Below are 27,859 nucleotides of genomic sequence, written 5' to 3' on the forward strand. Positions count from 1 at the left end.
TATTGTTTACAAAATTAGGCTCTTCATACTCTTCTAATATAAAGTAATTTGCAAGCGGACACTGTCTTGGTTGTGGTCAAATCGGGGCGATAAGCGAAAGTACCTAAAATCCACCGTCCACAACAGATACGTTTAGAACTTTTCGTTTTCATATAAAGTGACAAAATTCTGTAATTCTGTAATCCACTGGACATGCAAAATCTTTTGCTCATTTCATTGATGGTCGTAATATCCATAAATTTTTCGTTTGTTTAACAAATGATAGTCGTGACGAATCGTCACTGACGATGAATCGAATTTCCAGGTTAAAATTTGAAGAAAAAAAATCAAATAAATTTTAAGATCTGCCAAATAATCACACACAAAGTCCGAACTGTTTATTTTCTGCTTAATTACATCGCGCATCGGATACGAACGGCCGATAATATACATGTGCACAAACACGCACAACATGGATCGTTCATTTGATGCTAATTTTACATAGAAGAACACAGAGCTACCGATCACACACTTTCCCAATCAAACAAAAAAAAAGTAAATCAGCGCGGAAAATGGCTGAACAAAACTCCATGCGCACGCACATTCTATCGCAATTTTCGTGTATAAATCGAAAATTTCTTATTCGGTTCTTCCCGGATCCGTGAACCATTTATTCAACATTCGAACGACTGTAGTCCCACGATCAGTAGATCATCAAGCCTTGCTCCGACGTTATCTGAATTCGGTGACTCGGGTTATTTTCACAGTGAACCGACAAAGAAAAGAGAAAAAAGTTTTACGAAACGCAACAGAACGAATTCGCGGTGAATTGAACAAGGATTTCCAGTGAAGTGTTTTTTTGAAAACTGTTTTTTTCTGTGTTTTCTCTCTCCAAATTAAATCGAATTTAACCAAATTTGAATCATCGATAATGTCATCGAGCGTAGCTAAAACTTCGAAATATTCGTACAGATCGACCGGTGGTGGTAATGCCGATGTCAGCATTGAATACAGTGCTGATTTGAGTGCTTTGTCACGTTTGGAGGTGAGTTTAATATTCAGCACGTCGATTTTGAATGAAAGATCGAAAATCAACTTTATGCGAAAAGTTATGCAAAAAAAAGAAGAAAAACTGCAATGAGTGGGAACGCATCCGTATCTAGAAATAGTGTGCCCGATATTTGAGGACCAAAAAAAATATTTTTTTTTATGGAACGAGAGCTGAAATATCATGAACGGACGATACATACATTACGTAACTAATGATTTTTAGCTCTGCAGAAAAGTGTGTGGTACAAAAGCTAAATTTATACTGTGTGCAAAATGTTCGAGACAAATTTTTTAGCTGGTACCTACATGATGGCGCCACTGCAATATGATTTAAAAAAAAACTGTGAAAATTTCTGTGAAAACCTTCCTCACGTAAGGACTTGAAAAAGGAGTTCCATTGCACAGTGTTTTTTGTGTGCGTGTTTTATTCAAAGACTGTAGTGTTGGGATCGTAAAAAATCAGCAAGATCCGTCACTCTTTTAGCTGCATATCAAATTTCACAAAAAAAAATTCTTTAAATATTTTTGGACAGAGCAAATGGAAATATTTTTTTGTATTCTCTTTCTTTCCAGGATAAAATTCGTCTTCTTCAAGATGATCTTGAATCGGAGAGAGAATTGCGTCAACGTGTAAGTAGAGCCGACAAAATTTGTTGTTTTTTTTACTTATTGTAATTTACGGTAGTTGCTAACCCAAAACGGTCTTTTTTTCCTTGTAATCGCTCATCCCACCGAGGTGTAATTCGATTTTAGTACACGAGAGAACCGCGTGAAAAGTGAAAAATTACGGAAAGATAAATGGGAACACTCTGAGTGTGAAAATGTATTTCCAATCAGTTAACACACCTAATCCTAATAAATATATATTTAACTCAATGTGTTCACCTGTATATACACACGTAAACAAAGCCGAACGAAAGCAGAAAAATCCCAAAAATAAAATTTCAAAATTCAAACAATGTTCTAAAAATGAGATCAACGTTTGATCTTCTTGGATTGCACTAACCTAGCGAAGAAAAAAGAGTAGCATTTACAAACACATGATGATGATGAGTGCCTAGAACTCTGTAAACAATGTATATAATGTGGGGGAGTTGGTATGTATATAATGCCAACGACATGATGGGGTATATACGATTTCAACGATTTCAAGACACAGCAATTTTTATGTGCGGTGCAAATATCAATTCCAAATCAACGCGGCATCAACGGAATGTTTTATTTTTGTAGAAATGATTTCTTTTTTTCATCGTTTCGGTTAAGAACTCCCAACCACCTCAGTACACGAATAATTGCATAAAAAATGAGAGAGAGCGAGTGAGAGAGAGCGAGTGCCCATTTCGTTTTATTAATGATTCACCAAAACCCAATTTCAAATGGAACAATTTTTTCTTTACTTTGGCGGGCTATTTTTAAACATACGAGAAATTAGATAGAACACCGAAATATCGGAGCTACTTACCAAGTATTGAGGAGATGAAAAACAAAAAATTGTACAGAGCTAAATTACCGAAAAGCAAGGAAAGAAAGATCGAAAAAAAAGCGTAACCTTGAATTGACCATCATTATTTGTTTACTTTGTACAATTTTATTTCTGGTGTTAGGATATGATGATTTTTTTTTTGGTTGGTTGGTTGGAAATTGCGGCGGGCTCACGAGAAAAAAAGCTAATTTTATATACGAAATGTTAATGAAACAACCGACACATTTATGAGAATTTATTCGTGTTGAAATTTTCATTTCTTTTCTTCTCTTTTCTAAGTCACTCTGGTGTTTAATTAAAACATTTTTTCTTAATTTTATTTTACTGCTAATTTATCGTCTGAATATGCAATAAACGAAGTACATGCACACATTTAAAAGTCATGTCACTTGATTGCCAGACCGTGTGTTCACCGGGTATCTTTCGAGTTCTGTCGAATGTTTAGAAACGATTTTATTAGATTGGATAGAAATTGTGCAAATTTCAACGACACTTCATAGTTTACATCACTCGATTCCAAAACACTTTGATAGACTATTATGATGAAAGAGAAAGCAATATTTTGACAAGTACCCCAAGACAACTTATAATAGACTGGTCGTCGGTCCTCTCGCTCTCAACGTAACATGTTGAAAGAGAAAGCAATATTTTGACAAGTACCCCAAGACTAGTTATAATTAACTAGTCTTCGGACTCTTGCTCTGATCATAACAGTCTATTGTATCATGCAGATCACTGAGCTGCTTACTTCTGGGACACTTGCTATTTTTATAAGATAAATCTAACTTGACAAAAAACACAAAGTTTTCGTCAAGTTGGATTTTCTGTGTGAGAAAAACCAAGTGTCCCAGAAGTTGAACGTTGGCTGATTAATGTGACAAACACACAAAACTTTCGTCAAGTTAGATTTTCTGTTTGAAAAACTAAGCCAACTGTTCCGCGAGGTGCCCTGTTCCAATTTTTTGTAAACAAAACGTCCCATTCGGTCCACGATGAATTTTATCTCGTCTGACATTAACGACAGAAAGTGGAACGGAACAATTTCAAGTCGAATCCACTTTGTTGTGCCTGGGTGCAGATTCTTGTGAATTTAAAGAATTCGTAACTTGACAGTTGTCACTTCAAAGAGTGGTCCCATGCGATTCGTACTTTTTTAGGTGACACCTGTCAAGTTACGAATTCTTAAATTTTCTAGAATCGGTGCCCTGACATTCAACATTACATATGTCTCCTAAGCGCTCTCGAAAATCGATTTTTAACGCACTCTCAGATTACCGCATAGAAGCAACCGGATTTTTACCGCTGTAAATTGTTAGAGTAGGATTAGGACTAGGATCAGCTGTGTGTTGAGACTCGAGGTCTTTTAGCACCGGTTCGCCATCGGTTTCGAGTGAGTTTAGATTTTTGTTTGTTACACGTTTCCACGCACGGTATAGTCGAAGAATTCAAGGAAGGTTACGCAGATTGCTGGTGGGTTTAATATGGGCTTCACCCAGCACAACTAACGAACTGCCTTGTTAGAGCCACTGATTTTTAAGGACTTTTAGACAATGAAAAAAGAGTCAAAAGCCTTTCGAACTTTTTATTTGAAATGGAAAGAAATTGCCATTGCATCTCTGTTGCTTATAAACAAAAATAAAAATTTGAACAACAAAAATATCGAGTCCAACCACCAGCATAACATTTATGGATATATGCATTTGTCGGTCTTGTTTTCATATTCTCGTTTAAACATCTTGTACAAAGAATTGATCACCAGTAAAGCGTAGGTTATTAAGGCCATGTAAATGAATGTGAACAGAAAATGGAATATTATGAAATCCGTCCAAAATGAACTGATTACAAACAGCGAGACCAACACCGCCAATACCCAGCTCGCAGCTACGTAAATAGTTAGAAACATCCTCATCGGACTGATACGGCAATGATTACGCTATCAATAAATCGAAATTATTTTCCCATTTCCATTTGCAAAACCTTTCTTCCTCTTACACTGGTCGTTCCTTGTATGCACAAGCATCCGATGCACACAATGCCAAGGCTGTACAGAATGTTGAACGATAGAATGGTAAAGGTGACTCGTTGTATGTACGGGCACCATGCATCCCGTACTTTGTCGTACAGCGATGGGTTCCAGATTCTTACAAACTCATCACAGTCGTACTGGCGTACGGATAGTATTTCAAATATGCACAATCCCACCGATAGAGCATTTATTACGAGGCAGTATATGCCGATGAACAGACCTGAAATTACAAAATTGCAACGACATAAATGTAGTACCGGAACATTGGAATCACAGAACTGCACTTCCTATTGGAAATCTAGTACTTCGTTTCAAGTGAAACAAAACCCACAAAGTCTGTTTAATGGGAACTATTACATTCATCGGTTCACACGTTCAATAGTGCTAAACTGATATAGCTCGTAACAATAAGTGCACATTGCAGCATGTTTGACCAAACTATACGCTAATCAAATGAGACTAATTTTGTCCTAATGATTTGCTATCGAAACCAGTTGACGGGCAGGTGAGAAAAAACTAGTTAACACGCAACAACATTCTTCACCTAAGTAAACGAAGAAGTTGACATAATGACATCAGAACATGAGATTTACGTTCCAATTGAAATTTGAATTCCGCCGTTAATTGTTTCAGTAAACATGAGTACATTTCATGTTTCAAGCCCTCCTTTCCACTGTTCCAGCATGTAAACGAAACTCGGACTAAGGGGTAAAAGTTACGTTTCCTTGTCCTCGGCTTCGCCTCGGTCCGAAATATTTCCCACGAAAATTGAACAAATCCCTAGTTAAGGTATGCTCTTAACTGTTACGAAAACTCTTCATTACATACCTCCATATTCGAGTCGAAAACCGAAAAATGTCCGAAGGGCTAACATGATTAGTTTGTGTGCGTCACTGGCTGAAAAAAATAAAAACAAAAATTGAATTTAGATTACTCCTTATTAGCTTTCAGTTCCGATTGGCGGGGAATCCTATCTGGGATGGAATTTACAAAATTCCTGCCTCGGAAACATGTTCATTGTCCGACGGAGATACTCTGAGCCAATCCATTCTTCCATGAGACAAAAAATGTTTAGCACAATCGCCACCTACGCCGCAAAGTTTCCATTCCTCGAATCGAAATGCATACTTACCGCTGGGGTTGTTGGAATCAGAATGATAGAAATCACTTTATCGAATAGGCGAAACCCGAAAACGTTAAAATTGAGCTGCTTCTCGTTGCTAAATGATTCCTTTCGTGAACGCAAGTGCTGATAAATGTTTGCAAATAATTTACATTATTTTATGTTAGGGTAGCAGCGCCAGTTTCCGGGCATGCACAGGTAGTCGGACACCCATTGTTGATACACTGTTTTGTGCATTAAAGAACAAAAGGTGTTTAACCACTGGTAGATATACGGACACTGGTGCTGCCACCCTATACGACTTGTTTATAGATATTATGGTGCTGTTGACTCTGTATTCAAATATCTATTAGAGCTTTTCATTTATGACTGTATCTGCCGTAATTTGCATAAAAAACTTTCTCGAAAAAGGTTTTTATGCAAATTACGGCGGGTGCGACGCCATATCGTAAATGTATATGTTATCTTGGTATGTACTCACGTCATCAATTCTTTAATGCTGAAAACAAACGAGACATTGAAAATGTGTTTTGATCCTAATTTTCGTTTTCAATGACAAATGCAGCAATTGTAATTCTCGATAGAGAAATTTCTAACTTTATTTGACAGTTGCGACAATTTCGTCATGAAAACAAGGACCAAAACATGGTTTGAATGTCTCGTTTGTTTTCAGCATAAAGCTGTTCGAAATTCGAACTGGAACACACTATATATGGTAGACGGCTTATTTAGCGAATTCGATTTCGAAAACTGACTAAATTATCGAAAAATAAATTCAGGTAAATTGTCAGTAATTTTTCGGTTCTCCGGTTCATTAAATGAATTTACCAATAATATAGGTCCTGTTGGAAACTTCTCATTCGCGCTTCTGCATAAATTTGACAAAATGCAACTTTACGTAAACTTAGACTTAGTCTGCCAGCGCACTTAAACCGATAGGTCACCGATTATAAAACTGTTAATCCGTTCAATTGATCAAGTAAACGGAGACAAAATTGAATGGAGTTCAATTCACGCCGTAAGTGTGCCTAAAATTTGAATTTTAAGTGAACGATTCGAAGAAAAAGTGAACCAAAAAATACATTTCAACGCTTCATTGTATGAAAATGACGCTACGTTAGAAAGACCTCCGCACTTTCCATTTTGAATTTCGACCGCACTTACGGCGTGAATTTTATTTTTCTAAACGAAGGCAAAACGGATGCAAAACGAAACACTTTTTTAAGTGCGCTGACACGTTTACTGTATCGATACCACTTTCGCATTGAGATATTGAATTGAGTCCATTTAATTTTAGAACGAAAAGTGTGTTTTTAAATAAAAAAAAATTGGTTGGCCACCACTGTTCGTACCGACGAAAAATTTACTTTTTTTTGTTAAACACTTCTTAACGCATAATTTCAGCGAGCAATCCTATTCATTGCATCGTCTAATAGTTCACAATTACACATTCAATAGTGACCTATTGATCCGACCCAAAGTCGAGGTCAATAAACACACGAAAACGAGACTTTTCATAGTTGTCTCGAGTAATGTAATGGATTTTACAAGATTTGGTTTTCCCTAGGGTCGAAAGTGGGTTGAAAGTAGGGAAAACAAGAAATTTGGTTTAGGTTTCATAAACATGAATATTGTGTTTATTGACCTCGGCTTCGCCTCGGATCAACAAAATTCACACAAAAACTCCACCTTTCAACTTTGTATCCCTTGTTATGTAAATAACTATTCGAGCTTAAAGTCAATTTATTTTTCATCCTTAGGGTCGTAATAAGCCCTTTTGACCCAAGGGAAATTAACCGTTCTGCTCGTTGTTTGTATAGGACGATAAAAAATGAGTTCATTCAAAAAAACCCAGCAAAACAACAACATCACATTTTGTCTCAATTATTTTTAGCTCTGCCTCCAGCGAAATGAGCGAATAAAACATTCCTGATTCTATCATTCATCACTTTCGCTAAAAAAAAATTAAAGTGGGATTAAGAGCTGCATGCAGCACACGGTAAATTCATACCATTGTACACAGTTATGTGAAGTTATCCATTAACCTATCCACAATTTATCTTATTGCCAAAAGACATAAAAAGTCGAAAATCTTGAGAAATTATTTCATCCAGATGCACCGGTACAAAAATACAATTTCAATTTTGCAATTTTGTAACAGAACAGTGGTGTTACAGTGCAAAATGAAATTGAATTATGAAAATTTTAATTTTGAATCTAGGGAAAAGGTAGGAATAGAGAGAAGAAAAAAAAACAAGTGTTCGTAATGAACATAGGCAGCGCTCCTTAAAATAACTATTTTTGGCAATGGTTCAACATTCAAATCATAAATTTTGAGTTTACTTTTGATAATTGTGACGACGACGAATGCAGTTTTTGAACGGAATTCTTGAATGAAATGTTAATGTTAGGGACAAGCAGAAATAGACAAAAAAGAAATTTATCGTGACAGCAATGCGTACTCCACAATATTGTCCAGAACAACGAATCATTTTGATTGGCAGGAATTTCGGATTTCTGGGAGACATCGAGCATCGAGCGGGAACCGACTTTGAAATATTACCAAATAGAACAACCTTACAAACATTCAACTGGAACTCACGTATCAATCCACACTTAGCGACGCGAAAGACACCTAATTCAAATTGGTCTTTTGTTATATTGTCAAACTTGACAGAAAAAAAAACAAATTTGATTTTGGCGCTTTTACATGTAGCTAGAGTTAATCTAGCTACACAGCGACGTGAAGGGGACCTAATTAAAATTTTGTTTTTTTTTCTTGACAGTATAACAAGAAAAATTTGAATTAGGTCTCCTTGGAGTTGCTGACTGTTTATGATGAAAGAGAAGGAAATATATTCGGACAATTTATTTTAACTTGCCTTGGGGGATATGTCAAAACATTACATGTAAAATTTCAATGACAAGTACCCCAAGGCAAGTTATAATTAACTGGTCTTCGGTTTTCTCGCTCTGATCATACCAGTCTGTGTGTAGCTACAGTTAGGATTTAATTTTTTTTAATGACGTCACTAAGAACTTTGGGTCGAAAACACACGACCAATTCTGCATTGATTGGATTGGATCGAAAATTATGCAGCGTTTTCCATTGTTCAGCCAGAATAATATCTTTAGATTAACGAGATTACCCACCCGAAGGCATAACATCTCGTCCTCTCTAAGAGGAGTAGATTGAGATACGCTCAATCAGCGCGTCAAATGACTACCTTTATATGCCGGTGATTCATGCACCAGCATAGCCATAGGTGGGGCAAGGGCCTATCTCAGCCCTTACTGCAATGCACCCGAGAGCAGTACCCCAGCGTATTAAACGCACTAGAACCACAGCCACCACGTTCCAGCCAAGGATAGGCTCCTCAACTATAGTTGGGACCACAAAATGTCGATGTACGTTTGAGTCGATCACGTTTTACGTGTGGGTCGCAAATGCTACGTCTCGTACGTAGTATGTACATCGAAGTCGTAAAATTCTACGTCTACATCGTACAATAAACGGCTGAGTGAACCATTGGTTTTGTCCTCACTCAACTACAATGTACAAAACCAATGGTTCACTCAGTCGTTTATTGTACGATTTAGACGTAACATTTCACGACTTCGATGTACATACTACGTAGGAGATGTAGTATTTGCGACTCACACGTAAATCGTGATCGAATCAGACGTACATTGACATTTTCCGTTTTTTCCGTGCGTAGTACCGATTTAACCCTCAGGTAGGGTAGGTGATATCGAAGACCACTTCGGATGGAAGCATGAACTTCCAGCTCCGATCGACTAGCTCGAATTGCGCGGAGTCGCCACTCTCCGAGAGACAGTCTGGAATTGGCCTTAGCCGTTCAACCAGCTGAACTCATCCTGCGCCCGCATTCACCCCGCACAATCATTCAACCACATTCAAGACATAACGCGTACACATGCACCATTCACGGATCCACGTCCCCTCTCATCAGCCAGTGGTGAATATCGGATTACAATGGAAAGCTCAGCATGATTGTCGATCCATCCACGCAAAATTACTAGACTGTATTTTGGCCTTAGCCAGGGACTCAGAAAAACATGAAGCTTTTCATTTTCGTTTATTGTACCAACGGATTCGCAACCAGAGATTCTTTTAGCAGGAATTAATTTTGTCGTTGATGAACTGGATAAAAATTTCGAATTTTGATCGATGTTATGACACATGCGTCCGGTGTATCAAAAAAATAATAAATAATTGATGAGATGGGAATGAAAAATCGAGTGATGACCACATATGCATGCACAGCTAATTTTATAGAATGAAATCATGCAAAATGGAAGTTTTCATGGATAATATTGTGTACGTTGGTACGAACTCAATGAAGGCCAAGATTTTTATCAACAAGAATAACAAAATTTAAGTCGAAAACACACGAGCAACTTTGCGTTGATGGGTTCAACAATTATGCAGCGTTTTCCATTGTAAGGCCGTTGGTGAATATCGGATACCACCAATGGAAAACAAAGCATGATTGTCGATTGCTCGTGTTCGTCCTTATAGAGCTACATTAAGTTTGTGAGATCTCCCTGACATTTATCAACATTTTACCATTTTAGATTGAACGTGAAAAGGCCGACCTCAGCGTACAAGTCATTCAAATGTCCGAACGTCTCGAAGAGGCTGAAGGTGGTGCCGAAAGTCAGTTCAATATCAATCGCAGTCGTGACGTTGAATTGCTGAAATTGCGAAAATTGTTGGACGATGTGCATTTGGAATCGGAAGAAACTGCCCACATTCTAAAGAAAAAACATCAAGAGATTATCACAGATTTCCAAGAACAGATCGAAATTTTGACCAAGACCAGACAAAGGTAAATTGAGTCAATTTAGCACACCAATTGATTGAATGAATCAACGCACTTCAAGCATGAGTGGTATGCTAAATGACACTGTCAAACAATTGGTTAACATTTTTCATACAAAATAGACAGCTGTCATTACAATCACTCATGCTTGCAATGCGGTGAATGAATGCGCTACGTAGTGAATCTGAAAAATGTCCAAATTGTTTGGAAAAACTCAACGCAAACTTTGTTGAGGAACCGACACACAATTCGACCATTAAATTGTGTAAAACTCTCAAGATTGTTATAATTGGAATTATACTTTGACCAAAAACATCTGCCCGATTTGTTTATGTTATGATTTCTACACGCGATTTTTCTTCTTCCATAACATGTGTTAGTGTTAACCACTATTACATTATCGAGATTGCGGTGTGTACTACAGCACTGGGCCTTAATAAAAAAAAAGATTTTTATTTGATTTCGAGTTTATTGAATTTTCGTAGCACAAAAATCTTGAGGTTTTTTGAATGTTTGAATGGACAAATTATTCGAACAATCGCAGGGCCTGTTATTGGTCAATGTATTAACTGAAATTTACCGTAATTTACCGAATGTTTACTAAGTTTATCGGGCTTGGGGTAATTTGACACACGGTGCTAAAACAACGCATTTTTCAACTACGTGAAAGGTGAACTCGCACACGATTTTTCGATACCAAAATGTTGTAAAAGGAGTCATTAAGTCGATGCCATGGCTAAAAAGCATTTGCAGCAATAAACTTGCCTGTGCAAGTTTACCTTTTACGTAGTTTAAAAGTGCGTTCTTTTGGCACCGTGTGCCAGATTACCCAATACCATTTATCGAAACATAAATGTGGAACATTTTCAGTAAATCCCGGTAAATTTTCGATAAATTTCGGTAAATTTCTGGTAAGTTTCAATAAATTTGAGGTAAATTTCGATAATTTCGGTAATTTTCAGCACATTTCGTTAAATTTTGGTAAATCCCGGTAAATTTAAGTAAATTTCCGGTAAATCTCCAGTGTATTTCCGACATATTTCGATATATTTCAGTAAACTTTCGGGTAAACTCGGTAAATAAATCTACCAATAATATGCCCTACACAGTCGATCGACTGTTATGGCTAAACTAAACTCAAGATAATTCTTTACAATTTTTTGGTTTTGGTTCGTTCTATTCCCTCCACATGTCATTTCATCACACAGAGAATAGCGATCTCTCTTACATTAGTTTTCCATCCCACGTGCAACGTGTGAGTGAAACGACTATATTTACGTTTCTTTTGTTGGCAACATGTGGAACACATACATAAATTCTGTGGAACGTTAATCACGGAATAACTTGATCTGAATTTTGTTTGTGAAACAAATAATTCTTATGTGGTACAAACACTTGAAGAGACATTTCCGAGGACATTTCACATTTTTTAGTTTTTTATTTTAAATAGTCAAAAGGGGATTTTTACGCTTACCCTAATTCTATTTGTGAAAGCGATAATTTCTTTAGTAAAACCAGAAAAACAGTTGTCTACTTGGTTGTTACTTTTCAACAATTTTAGTCTATAATATGCGTAGTACGACGGGCCAGCACGAGACACACTGTACAAAGAGCGGAAAGTCTCCGATATCTAACATGAACTTTATAAAATGTCAGGGGTCAGTTATTAATTAGGTCACGCGGGTAAAGACACTTCTTCAGTGCCGAGTGAAGCCAAAACAGTCGTATTGCATTGTTCGTGTGCTTTGCAGAACTTTCGAAAGCTTTGAACTTCGTTTGAATTCCATTGGAAAAGTGGAATATTTCAGTGGAATACAAGAGAAGTTTAAAGCTCCGGAACCGGAAGTCTTGTTCAATTTTTTTAGAACACTTTTTGAGAGCGCGTTGTTCCTTGATAACTTTCTTATTTTTAAAAAGATCAGTCGGTAGACGACAAAATTAAGTCATAAAATCTACGTAAGACACGTAGGGCCCGAAGATATTGCGACATTTTTTCATTTCGTTTTTAATTCTAAAAAAATGACGAGGTTCAGAATCAAATTTTAAGGGTAATTTAATCTATTCGAATGTTTCATATCTGATATGGACGAAGAAGACTTGTATGGTTCCATGGGAGGTGCGGGAAAACGGGAATAGTAGGAAAATATGTAGTCTGATTGACTAACTCGGTTCTGTGGATGAAATTTGACAATTCATATGGCTTTGGAACAAACCATTTAAATTTTTAAGAAAATCGGGTCGGTTATTGACGAAAAAGCAAGCCAAACTGCCTATTTTCCAACTTTTACTATTACTTTTTTTATATTCTTATTGAGGGACTCGAGTACTATAAGGAACCACATTCAGTTCGCAAAATTTTCCAACCCTTTCGGAGAACCGGCACTCATGGCCGTGCGGGACCGACGAGTCAATTTGAATACAGATTGTTATCGCAACGGATAGAGGGACTAATTCTAAGCCAATTCGTATAGAAATGGCTCCCCTCGACAACTCGATCACGTAGCTACAGCCAGCTAAAGTCGAGAATTCGACATCTTTGAATGGTGATATGTCCAAGACGAAGAAAGTTTGAAACTCTTTGAATGGCGATATTTGTAGAGGATTCCATGCGCTATTAAACGCCGAGAATGGATTTTACAAAATTTGTCTGAATTGTACAATATTTGAAAAATTTTATTTTCACCATCCTCGGCGAAACTAGGACTCATCTGCAATACACAGGTTGACCCTGTCTGCAACAAAACAATATTGCCTGATCAGCCTGCAGTCTAAGCTTTAAAACAATACCACACTTGCCATACCAGCCTCACAACAAGTATCTGTTGCGACATTTTGTTTGCACCAAGGTCACTCTACGACGAAATTTTCAATTTACTATCCATCTTCAAGTGCCCGTTCGTTTAGGTTGAGTGTAATTGTTATCCATTCTTCATAAATAAGTGGTTTAAGTTATTTGAAGCATTTCTTACATTAATTACGTGTATCTGGAGTCGGTTGAAGCTGATTTCGCTAGCCATTAGAGGAAATTTACCCTAAAAATATGTGGAAATCAGCTTTCACCGACTCCAGATACAGTCTGTATTCATATAGAGTCGTTGGTCCCGCACGGCCATGAGTGCCGGTTCTCCGAAACGGCTGGAAAATTTTGCGAACTGAATGTGGTTCCTTATAGTACTCGAGTCCCTCAATAAGAATATAAAAAAAAAAAATCAGAGGGGTGGTGTCGCGACTCTATTTAAGCTTTGTTCAACCCTACCGTGAACTCCCATGGTACATCCAATTCTAAAAGACAGATCACAACTGTACAGTCGTGTAGTCCTAGCAAAATGTATCTATCTTCATGTATCGAGGCTAATGCTTTTCAGTGTCCCGCCCGATAGAAGTCATCAATCAAAGAATTTTATTTTTAAAATTTATTTTATTTTTTCGCAATCAGATTTGACTGAGTGTATCGTACACACCTATACGAACATTTCAATAAATCAGAGCACGGAGCGAGAGATGAAGAAAAAAACAACAAATTTCTGTGAAAATATTTTGGAACTTCGAATTATTAATATTCTCGGCTTAGTCATAATCGAATATTTTTCTTTAAATACACTTACGAAAGGTGTAAAATATGGCCATTACGTTAATGTGTTATGTATACCTTTGCAAACCTCTTCGAGTAGCATACACGACATACACGAACACCATCTCCTCAATACAAATGAAAAATTAAATAAAAAAAAATAAAAATAAAAATTTTGTTCTGTTCATCTTGTAGTTGAATGTTAGGTATGCGAATCTCACAAATATTTATTTTTAGAATTTAATAAGTTTGCTCGTAACACCGGGCCAAATATGTCTGGCCGATTGCTTGTCGAGAAAATGTAAAATGTTTTCTACGTTGACTGTGGGCATCTCTGTTCAACAGTCGAATCGTTCGCGGCTTGGAAATCCGATACCTGTGTGAACGAATAGGATGATCGAATGCGCGCGCGAGAAAATATTTCTTTTCGTTTTCAATTTTCCGCTCAAAAATTTTCTCAAAAGAAAAACTGAAAAATTTACTTTCGTTTCCATTTTGCACAAACATTTTGTTGAAATGAGAAATAAAAACGAATTCGAGGAAAGGAAAATCGTGAAAATAGTTTTTTCTCCGATACTACTCTTGTCTGCATGTGTGAGTGTGTGTAGTAGCGAATGATATGCGAGAATGACTTGACCGCACGACACACACACATATTTTTCCCGACCAAAATAGAATTCCATTCGGATGAAAAACAAATTTTTTTAAATGTTTTTAGGGCAGAAAAGGAAAAGGCCAAATTCCAAGCCGAAGTCTACGAATTAGTGTCCCAGGTCGAATCGGTCAGCAAGGAGAAAAATATTTGCGTCAAACAAGTGGAGAAATTGGAGATTTCCATTTCGGAATTGCACGTCAAGATCGAAGAATTGAACCGTACCATCATCGACATCACATCACACAAGACCCGTCTGTCGCAGGAAAATGTCGAATTGATCAAGAGCGTGCAAGATTTGAAATTGAGCATTGAGAGCGTCAACTTCTCCAAAACTCAATTGATTTCCCATTTGGAAGATGCCCGGCGTCGTCTTGAAGACGATGAACGTCGCCGTTCGATGCTGGAAGCTTCACTACATCAAGTCGAGACTGAATTAGAATCCACCCGCGTGCAATTGGAAGAAGAATCCGAAGCCCGTTTGGACCTGGAAAGACAATTGGTCAAGTCTAACGGTAAGTGAAATGTTGCAACTGTTCAACTAAATGTTGGAACAGGTCAGCTCGACCTGGATCAGGTCAGGACCAGATATTGACCCGAATCTGTTTTGATGTTTTGGGTTCGATCTGAATGCAACCTGAACTGCTTAATTAGGCTGACCTGTTCAGGTTGGGTTCAGGTTGACCTGGTGGGTTTGACGTTTTCCTGACTTTTCGTCGGAAAAGAAGCTGACCTGAAGTTGACCCACCGGTCAGTCTGATTTTTTCAGGTCAGGTTCAGGTTGACTTTTAGTCCACCGGAACCTGAATTGTAAAATTTGGGTCGATGAGTTTCAGGTTTGACCCAAAACGACCCACTCCACTCCGATTATGTTGGAATGGATTTAGTTCTAACGCCCATTTTTCGGTCACAGGTGAAGCTCAGCAATGGCATGCCAAATACGATGCTGAAGCAGCTGCTCGTGCTGAAGAGTGCGAAGAGATTCGTCGCAAGTACTCTGCTCGCATCCAGGAACAAGAAGAACACATCGAAACCCTCATTGTCAAAGTGAACAATTTGGAGAAGCAAAAGAGTCGCCTCCAGAGCGAAGTCGAAATTTTGATTATCGACTTGGAGAAAGCCAACGGAACCGCCCGGGAATTGCAAAAGCGTGTCGATGTTCTCGAACGCACCAGCATCGAATTGCGTAGCCGTTTGGAAGAGACCGTCGTTCTGTACGAGAACTCTCAGCGTGACTTGAAGAACAAACAAGTTGAATTGACTCGTGTCAACCACGAATTGGACAGCACCAAGAACCAACGGGATGGTCTAGCTCGGGAGAATCAAAAATTGACTCGTAAATTGAACCGAACACTTTCCAGCGACCGTGTCGTGCCGAAACTAAGAAATTTTTCCGTTTTCTTTTTCCAGATGAAAATCAAGAAGCTCGCAACACCATCACCGAATTGACACGTCGTTATCATGAATTCGAAATTGAACTTCGTCGCCTTGAAAACGAACGTGATGAGCTCACCGCTGCTTACAAGGAAGCCGAAGCCGTAAGTGGACATAAGTCGCCAGAATGGTGGTTGGGCGGACATTCAATTCAAAATTATTTTCGCAGGGACGCAAGGCCGAAGAACAACGTGCCCAACGCTTGGCATCTGAATATGGACAATACCGTCACGATGCTGAACGTCGTCTTGCTGAGAAGGACGAAGAAGTTGAAGCTATTCGGTGAGTTTCCTTTTTGTTTTTTCTTCTTAGCAATTAGGCCCCCCGTCTCATTATCCAATTGAATGCAGTCCCAGAACTTATGTCCAAAATGTTCAGCGATTCGATTTATTCGCAACTAGACAGTTGACTGTTTGGAAGATTCTTTTGATAAACAGGCTCCCGTAATCCGACGCTTTTTTAATTCTGCATGTACCTGCCTAGGAAGGTATTGGACCCTAAATACCAAAACCACTTTCCAAATAATTTCTTGACCAGAGGAAAAAATACGAAATTTCTCTAGGTACACGAATCGTAGAAGGTCATAAGAGGTGTTATTTGAAAGGTAATTGCATGTACTTTCGGGCAACGTGGGGCTTATCAGGTTTTTAAAATTCATCCACACTAAGAAATGAGCCATGAAAAAATGGACAAAAGTTCGACCACTTCGGTGAACTTCTAGCGGTTCCTCTGCATCCGAAACGCAACGAAACGCCATTTCTTCTTTTGTCAACCTAAGTGGGTTTTGACTGGCTATACTTCTCCAATCCGCGACCCCCAATGATCTACTATCTTCGACCACACAGACTATCCATCACTTCCGTGGTCGACCTCTCGGTCTACGTCCTTCAAATTTCCTGTCGAGGGCTTTCTTGGGAGTTAGGTCATCAGTAATCCCAGCCACATGTCCCGCCCATCGGGGTGTCGCTGATTTTACTGCAGCTGTGATGAAATTCCTCCCAAAAATTTCGGACAATTCAGCATCTGCTCTTGCTTGGATGTCATGGACCACGTCTCGCAACGATACAATTGGTTTTCTCTTCGTTTACCACAAGTCCAATTTTACACGCTTCTCTTTCCATTTCCATGAAGGGATCCTTGACTGCTAGTGTCCCTTTTCCTATTAGGTCAGCATCGTCAGCGAAAGCCGTTAGCTGATTACTCGTATAGAAGATGGTGCCAGCCCAGTTTATTGACATGGCTCTCACTACTTTATCTAACGCCGAGTTAAACAAAATAGTTGAAAGCTTGTCACCTTGCCCAAGTTCTACCTCATACCTATCTAGGGTCTCAAAACAGTCGACGTATTTGCCTGTCTCATGTGTTGCTTTGTTAGAAAACAGCGGAAAACAGGCAAATACTGAGACTAGTTTTTCCCGCACCTCTCTGGATGTTTTCGCTCACAAATCTTGTGCGATATGTCAAATGAACGGTATTGACGAGACGAAACAAAATATTTAATTTTTAAGAAAATCTGGTTTGTACAACAGTAGCTGTCGGCAAGTAAGCCAGCAAATTTTCCTACTTGTCCTGTTTTCCCGCACCTTCGACTGGAAAGTATGTCCGATTTCGGTTGGATGATTTTCAAAAGAATCACTCTTTACATGCCAATAATGATAGATTGACACACATAACAGCCATTTCAAATTAATGGCGATGCAGGTCATTGCAATTCAATTTCACTTCCGTCGATTTTGTTGAATTGTATATTTGAACGGCTCTTCGAACGTGTTTATTTGCTAACACACCCTCGACAATAAACAACACACTACACACACACTTCAGTTCTTTTTACGGTGTGCACTTTCGACAAAACCTATTTTTACATGAAACGATCAAACATTAATGTGGCTCTGCTGAGAATATACGGGAACATATGGCGGTGAAATGCGTTAATTATAAATTACCGATCGCTAAGTGTTTCATAAATGCGGAGTTGCACATTAGCACTCTCTCTGTGTTTTTATTAAATATTTCGTTTAATAAGGTCAGTTAGATGCATGCATCTGGCTGCACTTGTCTCTCGGTGTTATTATTTTGAGTCACACTTAAAGCAAACCAGCATCGGTTCGAGTCACTCTTCTAGTATGAATAGAATATGGTGATGTATAGGTTGCGCACGAACTAAGTGTGGTAAAGATAGTATTGTTGTGAACCCGGAACTTCGAGTTTATATCAATCATTAGACTTTTACGCTATGTTCACGGCAGAGAAAAATAAACCAGGCAGGAGCAGAGGATGAAAATACATTCAAAGAAGGGACCTAAATCCCGTTACAATTGTTTACGTATTCGTTTCATGGATTTGTATTAAGCGTTTCGCGACAAAATCAAAGGCCTACGTATGCATTTATACCTTCTAGGAACGGCTGTGTCATATGTCATTAGCTACAACCCGAATAAACAAATGTGACAGCAGAACCAAAGAAAAATTTGAATACAGTCTCTTTGGGGTTGCTGCGTGTATACTATACACTGTATAGCTACACTCAGTAAGCAATAGGTTTGTTCCAAAGTCATATGAATTGTCAAATTACTGTCAAATGTCATCCGTAGAGACGATAGAGACATAACCTCATCAATACTTATATGAAAACCGATCTCTGTAGATGAAAGTGTTTTCGTTCGGCCAGTCAAAATTTGTGTTTACAGTTACTTGGAACACACCTACAGATTCACTTGCTGCATGTAGAAGTTTACTGTCGGTGTGCCGGCCGGTGCCATTTGAATAAAATCCTGACAATTCTTTGACAGTCCACCAATAAAAACCTACCAAAACTGTCACTCAAATTTAGCGTCGTCTCACTACGATTTCCAGTTTCGCGTTTCCTAAACTTATAAGAAACGCAAACTGCAACAGGATCGCCATAAAATGATTAAATCTGCAACGTCTAGGTGTGTACAGCAACGCCTAGCGTTTGATGCGAAATCTTTTTTTATTAGTACCTTTCTCTGTTTGTAAAAGAACGCTTAACTGAGGTCCCTGTAATAGATGACTAGCCGCTTCTGATCCGTACCCATTGGACAATGCAACTAGTTTCATTAAACGTTGAAAAGGGGAATTTTTAACTGAGGCGAAAGAGCCAACATATCTTTAGATTATAGAGCTTACCTGCCAAAAGGCTTAACAGCTCTTCCTTTCCAAAAAGGATTTGATCGAGATTACCGCTCAATCAGCGCATACAACTACCTTTAAATGCCGGTGTTTATGCACCAACATTACCAAAGGTGAGGCCAGAGCCTATCCCAACCCTCGCTGCAGTTCCCCCGGGAGCAGTACCCCAGCGCATAAAGCGCAATTGAACCACAACCACCACGTTTCAGCCAAGGATAGGCTCATCAACCGTCGCTGAGCCCGATACCGAGAGTTTCTCGGGTTCTCGTTGGGCTTCCAGCTTCCCGATACAAACCCTCGGGTAGGGTACGTGGTTGGTATGACCTCTTCGGATGGAATCATGAACTTCCAGCTCCGATCGACTTGCATCAAATTCCGCGGGGTTGCAACGCCACGAGGTGAAAGAGCCAGTCTGGCCTTAATCAGATTTCGAAACAATCGAAACAAAATCATAGAGAGAAAAAATCGGGAACTATTCGGTATGAACCAGGGCACCGCCAAATTGAAACTATCGTTCGCTGACAACAAACGACTTCTGATCAATGAAATGAAAATTTCAATCGAAAGGACTTGACACGAAATGCGACACTGGGGAAAAATGATCGCTGTGCAACATAAAAATTTAATTAAAAACAAAAACTGATGACGCAAGATTCAATGTTTTCCTCTCTGTGAATCCCTAATGATCATCAAATACATTTTCTATACATTCGCCTGCATCGTGATTAATCGAAAAGATCAGAAGTCGACCTTTTGTTTAAAGGCAAAAACTCAATGCGAGCACACGACACACAGCACATCAAAACTATTTTCATCGAATGACGGCCAAATGTTCGAAATGAATGTATCGTGATCATGATCCGAAGGGACCAATCGATGGCTTTTCTATTGAAAGTTAAAAATAGCCAACCAATCATCGATCGATGATTTCACTAACTCAATTGAACGATGAAGGTTGCAATTGGTCAGCAAATTGATTATAAACCCAATGCGAATCGGTTAACCCAAATCATTCAATCGAAATGGTAGCAACGGATTAACTGTTGTGAGGAATTTTGGTTGTGAAAAAAGATTTTTTGTTTTTAATTAGTTGCAATAAAATGCAACCATTGACGGCAGATTGAGACACGACACTGGCCTTGAAACAATACGAGAGCGCATTAAACGCATACTGCAAAAAAGAAACGAAAAAGACACAAAATAACAGCAAATCCCTCTGCTGCATCATCATCATCATCGTCAGCCAAACAAAACTGCATTATAAATAACAAAATTATTCAATGCATCGTCGTGACAAAATCCCCACTACCGTATATGTGTACGAGGATAATTATGGGTATAGGAGAAACACCAACCAGCCTGTGAAAGACTATGTGGATGCAAATCGACGAGGTGAAAATCCTCAGTATCCCCATTTACCGTGGTCGAACGAACGTCTACCAAAGGCGGACTGGTCAAGTAACAAAGTGCCCGACTATACGAGGAGTGACGCGAAACGTTATTCGAACGGACAATTCGATTGTACGAAACACAGTGAACGGTATACGGACGACGATAAAGTGTTAAAACGGACATCGAAACGTGCATCCGGTTCACAATCGTACGGAAACGTTCATTTACAATCGACCGAAGAGAAATTGATACGAAAACTGCAAGACCGTGAAGATAAACGTCGTGTCCAGAGCATAATGGATGACATCGAAAGAATAAAAGTTCGTTTCAATGCCGACAGAGATGTCCAGCTGTCGAGCGGACTGAAAAATTCGATTCGCGGTAAAACTGCCAGCCAGATAACGGCAGCACTGTTGGCAGACAGCGAAAAGAATATCCATCAGTCGAAGAACAATGAAGACATTCAGATACATTGCTCGAGACAGAGCAGAGGAATCAGCGAAAGTAGAGTGATTAAGCGAACCACACACATCGAATTCGTGGACGATCGTATGCTCGATCAATTGGATCAATCAATGTCTAGTTCATTGTATGATGTAAAGAAACAATTGCAAAGTTTCAATCAACGCGCTGAAGACCTCTATCACAATTCAAGGTGGCGTAAGAGTTATTTTCAATGAATAAGAAAAGAAGAAAAAAACGTTTCTTTTGTGTAGCCTTTAACCGAACCGTATCGACTAAAAGAATGCGAATTTGCATTACGAATATCAATTTGTTTATTTATAGTCGAATCTATTTTTAATTGGTTTAGACGGACGGACGACGACGCTTAAGTCAAATGTAAAAGTTGCATAGAAAATGTTTTTTTATTTTTTCATAGAAACCACACGATCGGGAACACTTAAAATAACAAAATGATATTCGGTTGCATAAGCTCTAATTAAATTCAAGTTGAAATCAAAATATTTTTATTAAAATCTATACAACCGACCGACACATCGCCACGTTACAGGAATAATACTTATTTGTGCTGATGATGAATTGTACAAAGAATTTTCGTTTTATATTTCTCTGGTCTGGGTGCTTTTTAAATAAATAAATGAAAAAATAAACGATATCAGATCGATCGATTGCTCACTCATCGCCCTTAGAAGAATTGGTTTCCTACAAATAAATATTCGAAATGCTCCATCGAGTAGTTTTTCCTCTTCTTCTTTCATTCAAATGAATAAAAACCAAAGTCGCATATGTGTGGCTTACGAAAGTTTGAAAAAACTTTCATTTGGACTGGCCATACTGGGCGTTCGGGTGATTCCCGAAGGGCCTTTTGCCTTAGTCGGGCGAAGTCCCGACGAGGCCTTTTTTGAATTTCAACCATTTATTGTTCAAACCAAAGCACCTAGCAGGGTAATAGAGGTTTTACCACGTCAAATACAGTATTACCTTAATGGTAATTTTTCGATGACATTATGAAAAAAAGGTATGGAAATATTCGCATACTTCGATTAAAGTTCTATTTTTTTCTAATACCCTGCTAGGTGCTTTGTTCAAACAAATGAAGTCCATTTTAGCGAACTTAGACAAAATCTTTAATTTCCTATCGAAATTTTTCTTACTGACGCATTTCCCTCAATTTTTTCTTCGATTTCCTACTGAGGCCAATTTTTCTATGTTTTCCAATCGAAATTTTTCCACTGAGGCCTTTCTGTTTGTTTTCCAGAAATGGCTCAGTAGGAAAATTTCGATTGTAAATCGAAGAAAAAATTAACAGAAAGGCCTCAGTAAGAAATCTAAGGAAAAATTGAGAGAAAGGCCTGGAGAAATGCCTCGAGCGATTCTTTTGAAAAGCCGCCTACCAAAATCGGACCCATTTCGCCTGGGATTGATATATACATGGTTTGAAAGGTCTTTGCCAATAGACCTCAAAACAGGCCTCACACGGTCTCTAGCCACACCTGGTTGCTGGTTGAACATCTCCGAAGTTGGTAAAATGGTGATTCTTATCCGAATTTTTTGGTCGTCATAAACGATCGTCCCGGGCGAGAGTGGGCTCGTTGGAAAGCTGAGTTCAAGTACTTTCGGGTCATGCCTAGTTTGATTAGATTCATTGATATATGTTTGCAAAAAATGCAAGAAATTTTTTTCAAAATCTGTGTGAACTTTAGACAGGTCTGGGCTGGTACTGATGACGCTTAATGGGAACCTAACATGCTAGTCGTAACAAACATTGTCTAAGCTTTCCATTGATACCCCATTTGCAGTGCTGGTGATTGCCGACATAACAGAATTTTATGTTAGCACAACCGCTACTCGTAAAACTCGCCAGCAATCACCAGCACTGCAAATGAGGTATCAATGAAAAGCTTAGACAATGTTACGACTAGCATCTTAGGTTCACATTAAGCGTCATCAGTACCAGCCCAGACCTGTCTAAAGTTCACACAGATTTTGAAAAAAATTTCTTGCATTCTTGCATGACCCGAAAGTACTTGAACTCAGCTTTCCAACGAGCCCACTCTCGCCCGGGACGATCGTTTATAACGGCCAAAAAATTCGGATAAAAATCACCATTTTACCAACTTCGGAGATGTTCAACCAGCAACCAGGTGTGGCTAGAGACCATGTGAGGCCTGTTTTGAGGTCTATTGGCAAAGACCTTTCAAACCATGTATATATCAATCCCAGGCGAAATGGGTCCGATTTTGGTAGGCGGCTTTTCAAAAGAATCCCTCCTCAGTAGGAAATCGAAGAAAAAATTGAGAGAAAGGTCTCAGTAGGAAAATTTCGATTGGAATTCAAAGAAAAATTAACAGGGCGAAATTTTTTAAATACATTTTTCGCTGGTTGTACATTTTTAAATTCCCCTCGAAAATTTTTCTTTGAACTATTTTTACAATCTTTTTTTTTTCTTTTAAAATTCACGCCGTAAGTGCACCTTAAATTCAAACATAATCATATAAACGCAAAAATAAATCCATAACGCAGACTTTAAAATCTCTATTCCAACGATACCAACCCAATAAAAAACGAAATGTCACTCATTTGTTTGTTGATTTGTCCAATTTTTCAAAAATCATAAAATGGAATTCTGCTGGTACGTTAATTCTTTGCATTTTTCATCCAAAAAAGGAAATTTTCGAAAGATGCCAGCAGATGAATGTGCAAAAAACAATTTGGATAAAATATGCTCAGTGAGCGAAAAATGTAAATAAAATGGATATTAACGTAACGAATACATTATTCCCAAAATCATTTGATCAATTCAATCCAAATTAAATGTAAACAATGGATCACGTCAACAAAAAAATTTGCAATTTTTTTTTATGCATTGGCAATCATGAAATTTTCCTGAACGTTAAATCACCCCTGGTCCGTTACAAAATTTCAAATTTTGAGCGGACTTACGGCGTGAATTTGGCTCCGCCAAATCGCTGCACCCTAGGCAAATGTCCCAATTGTTCGTGTGATGTGGCGGAACTGTGGGATTCACTTACACTATGGAAATTACACTAAATTTTCAGTCATAAGAATCGAGGGCCTAATTGGAAAAAGTCGCCCGAACGGAAGGGCCTTTTGACTTTTTCCCCGAAGGGCTTTTTTGAGCCAGTCCGGGCCTGTCACGTTCAAACATATTTGCAAACCTTTGCTTAGATCCGCTTAAGTGGTGGCTTTTGGTAAAGAAACCACTGACTGTCAACGAGTTAGCAGATTTGGTGATGAGTTGGAATTTCATTTCGACTATGATTCGCTAGACTTGTTCATCGGTATAGTGTTCTTAGAACATTGTATCGGGTACCACTGTCGCCATGGCCTGATGAGAAATGGTATTTTTGAACTGCATATTAATGCAAGTATTTAATTTTCTCTCAGATCGAAACAGTGGACGAATGTTGATGTTCGAATAAACACCTATTGGTGGGTCAGGTCCCTTGTCTGATGAAGTTATCAAAAGACATCGAAACATTCTTTTATTTTACCGAAGCCTAAAATCGCTGCATTGAGTTAAAAACGTCTGTAAAAAGAAACATTACAATCGGAGGCCTAGGTAATGAGTGATGTGAATTTATTGACTTTATTATAGCCCAGGCGCGCTGGAATTTGACTAGAAATGACTGTGAAAATAAACAGTACAATCGGATGCATAGGCTAGGAGAAATCTTTATTCAGATTACATTAGTCTGGTAAACTTTTGGGAATAAACTCCCAGAATATTAGATCGATCATGTTGATATGAGAACCAGGCTTCATGAATCGGATTCTTCAATGAAGGATTCAAAAATTTCGAAAATCGGGTCAGACCTACCACAGTTATCATACCTTAAGAAAATGCTAAGCTAAGCTTAGTAGTTGCCACAACCGTTCGAAATGATGGAAAAATTCGGTTTTTTTACGTTCGTAGTTCTTGGAAATTTTTGGCAATTTTTTGGAAATTTTGGAAAAAATTTCCAAAAATAGGCCCTGATCCAATGCGACAGGCTATCGTAAACGCTCCGCATTATAACTTTTTACGTTCAAAATATTTGTTTGGTCCACATATTTAACACATATGGAAATGCAGATGGAACGAGTGGAACGAAGGAATGAAGCGAAACGAATGAGAACGTAAAAACCTAAAATGCGGTAAAATACAAAAGAAAAGAAAACACTTTATATCTCTAGCTGTTCGAAAAGATCTGTTGGATAAATAATGGCGTTTCATTAACACCCTTTCCGTCTGTTGATTGGAGAGTTCGAAACCAGTGCCGTGTCTCCACGAAGACCACTTGAATCAAATGATCCAACAGCCGGAGAAAATTAGGCGCTGAAAAATCATCAAAATTCAAACTCGAAAAGTCAGATTCAATAGAGTGTTTCAGTTCGAATTTCGAAAACATTCCGAACAACTTCGTCCATGCTGCAATTTGCAAATAATTTTTTCTATTGTGTCCCCGCAGCATAAAAGTGAACAATTTCCGAAATGGAATACCTGTAGACTATTGAAACATGGTAGACATGACACTATCAGAATCTAAGACTCAGTCACGCTGCAAAGCCATTCATTGAATTCTATAACGAATCAAAGAATGAGAATGAGTAATTTACTAGTTTTGTTGTGTGAGGCATCACATGTACGTACTACGTACCCTAGAATCTCGTCTTAAATTATAGAACTTATGAAATTACAACTAAAGTGAACCACATTTGTATTGAAATTTGCTTACGAGCTGGTTCACTTTTACAGCATTGCAAAGTCGGATCGCTGAACTTTAATGAGCTGAACTGTCGGCGAACCGCCTCCTACACTAGATACGTTGACGACAAACTCCTCTCATTGCCTTAGACAGACTATTTTGTTCTCCAAAACCCACAATCTAATTTCTGAAATGATTTCCCTTTCCAGCAAGCAAACTGCCATCGAAATTGAACAGCTTAATGCCCGTGTCGTTGAAGCTGAAACTCGTCTCAAGACCGAAGTCACACGCATCAAGAAGAAGCTCCAGATTCACATCACCGAATTGGAGATGTCCTTGGACGTTGCCAACAAAACCAACATTGATTTGCAGAAGGTTGTCAAGAAACAATCGTTGCAATTGACCGAACTTCAAGGTCACTACGACGAAGTTCAGCGTCAATTGCAGGTGACTCTTGACCAATACGGCGTCGCTCAACGTCGTTTGCAATCGTTGACCGGTGAATTGGAAGAAGTTCGTTTGAACTTCGAGAATGCATTGCGCTCCAAGCGAGCCATCGAATTGCAGTACGAAGAGTCGCAGACCCGCATCAACGAATTGGGAGTTGTCAATGCCAATCTGGCATCAGCTAAGTCCAAGATCGAACAAGAAATCTCACAAATTGCTAGCGAATATGATGAAGTTACCCGTGAACTTCGTCTGAGCGATGAACGTTACCAGAAAGTACAGGTGAGTAATGGTTGTGTGGTAGGGTTGTGCTGTCATTATTACTGATACCGATCGTTATGTGGAACAGGTTGAACTCAAGCACACCGTTGAAATTTTGCACGAAGAACAAGAACGTATCGTTAAGATTGAAGCTATCAAGAAATCATTGGAAGTTGAAGTTAAGGTTTGTTTGCTATCCCGTCCATTGCGACACATTTTTACCCAAATTTCCATTCAACCCCTAGAATCTTTCCATTCGTCTCGAAGAAGTCGAAACAAATGCTGTCGTTGGTAGCCGTCGCATCATTAGCAAATTGGAAGCTCGCATTCGTGATATGGAATTGGAATTGGAAGAAGAGAAGCGACGACATGCCGAAACCATCAAAATCTTAAGAAAGAAAGAGCGCACCGTCAAAGAAGTGATGATCCAATGCGAAGAAGATCAAAAGAATGTTATGATCTTGCAAGAGACACTGGAGAAGGCTACCCAGAAGATCAACATCTACAAACGTCAATTGAACGAACAAGTAAATTTTAACGAAATCTTTTTGTTTGTGTCTCCGTTGGGTGCGATACTGACTGCCCCATTTTTTTTTCTTTATTTTTCGAATTACCTAGGAGGGTATGTCCCAACAATCCGTAACCCGTGTCCGCCGTTTCCAACGTGAATTGGAAGCAGCTGAAGATCGTGCCGACCAAGCCGAAACCAACTTGAACATGATCCGCTCCAAGCATCGTACATTTGTGACGACATCCACTGTACCCGGATCGCAGGTCTATATGGTTCAAGAAAGCCGAACAATCACCGAAAATTAAAAAAACCAAAAAAAAAATTGTCAACCGAAAAGCAACACACACTCACACCATATTTTGACAGATTACCAACAAAACAACAAAAATATTTTTAAAAAATAAAAAAGAAAAAATTTATATTTGAAACTTAGCCCGTAAAAACAAACCGTAAATCAGCATTTTGATTGCGCAATAAAACCCGGAGAAACATCCTCTGGAGATAAAGAATTTAAACTTTTTTTTTTAAATTACGTTTTCCGACGCTGATTGATTTTGACTATCTACGGCCGGGATTTATTTACAGTTTTACTCGAAAAAAAACAACATTTATAAAAAAGAGAAATTATAACAAACAAACAAAAAAATGGATAAATAAAGAGAAAATGCGAGAAATAATTAGTGTTCGTTTAAAATGGCTGGGGGGCGTTCGTGGCCTCACTTTTTTAGTTTTTAATTTTTTTAAATTTTTAATCCGGAA

The 27,859-nt window shown here is 38.5% G+C and overlaps 1 protein-coding gene and 1 long non-coding RNA gene across 3 annotated transcripts; one reads left to right on the forward strand and one right to left on the reverse strand.

Annotated features, from left to right (window-relative positions):
- The first annotated feature begins 647 nt into the window (after nucleotides 1–647).
- LOC119075188 (paramyosin, long form) lies at nucleotides 648–27,777 on the forward strand. The gene is made up of 11 exons (XM_037181580.1): nucleotides 648–1,024; nucleotides 1,603–1,659; nucleotides 10,261–10,514; nucleotides 14,798–15,246; nucleotides 15,645–16,067; nucleotides 16,142–16,269; nucleotides 16,335–16,447; nucleotides 26,091–26,610; nucleotides 26,678–26,773; nucleotides 26,835–27,116; nucleotides 27,208–27,777. The coding sequence occupies exons 1-11, from the start codon at nucleotides 911–913 to the stop codon at nucleotides 27,403–27,405; spliced, it is 2,634 nt and encodes an 877-aa protein (XP_037037475.1). The 5' UTR covers nucleotides 648–910; the 3' UTR covers nucleotides 27,406–27,777.
- Nucleotides 4,086–5,773, reverse strand: LOC119075205. 2 transcript variants are annotated; one of them, XR_005087329.1, is made up of 4 exons: nucleotides 5,667–5,773; nucleotides 5,367–5,435; nucleotides 4,505–4,758; nucleotides 4,086–4,445 (listed from the first exon to the last, which is right to left on the reverse strand). It is a non-coding gene; the product is annotated as an uncharacterized LOC119075205 (long non-coding RNA). The 2 variants fall into 2 exon arrangements; XR_005087330.1 differs by having other exon boundaries at nucleotides 5,671–5,766.
- Nucleotides 27,778–27,859: the final 82 nt, after the last annotated feature.

The sequence above is a fragment of the Bradysia coprophila genome, unplaced genomic scaffold (genome assembly GCF_014529535.1).
Source record: "Bradysia coprophila strain Holo2 unplaced genomic scaffold, BU_Bcop_v1 contig_193, whole genome shotgun sequence".
Lineage (NCBI taxonomy): Eukaryota > Metazoa > Arthropoda > Insecta > Diptera > Sciaridae > Bradysia > Bradysia coprophila.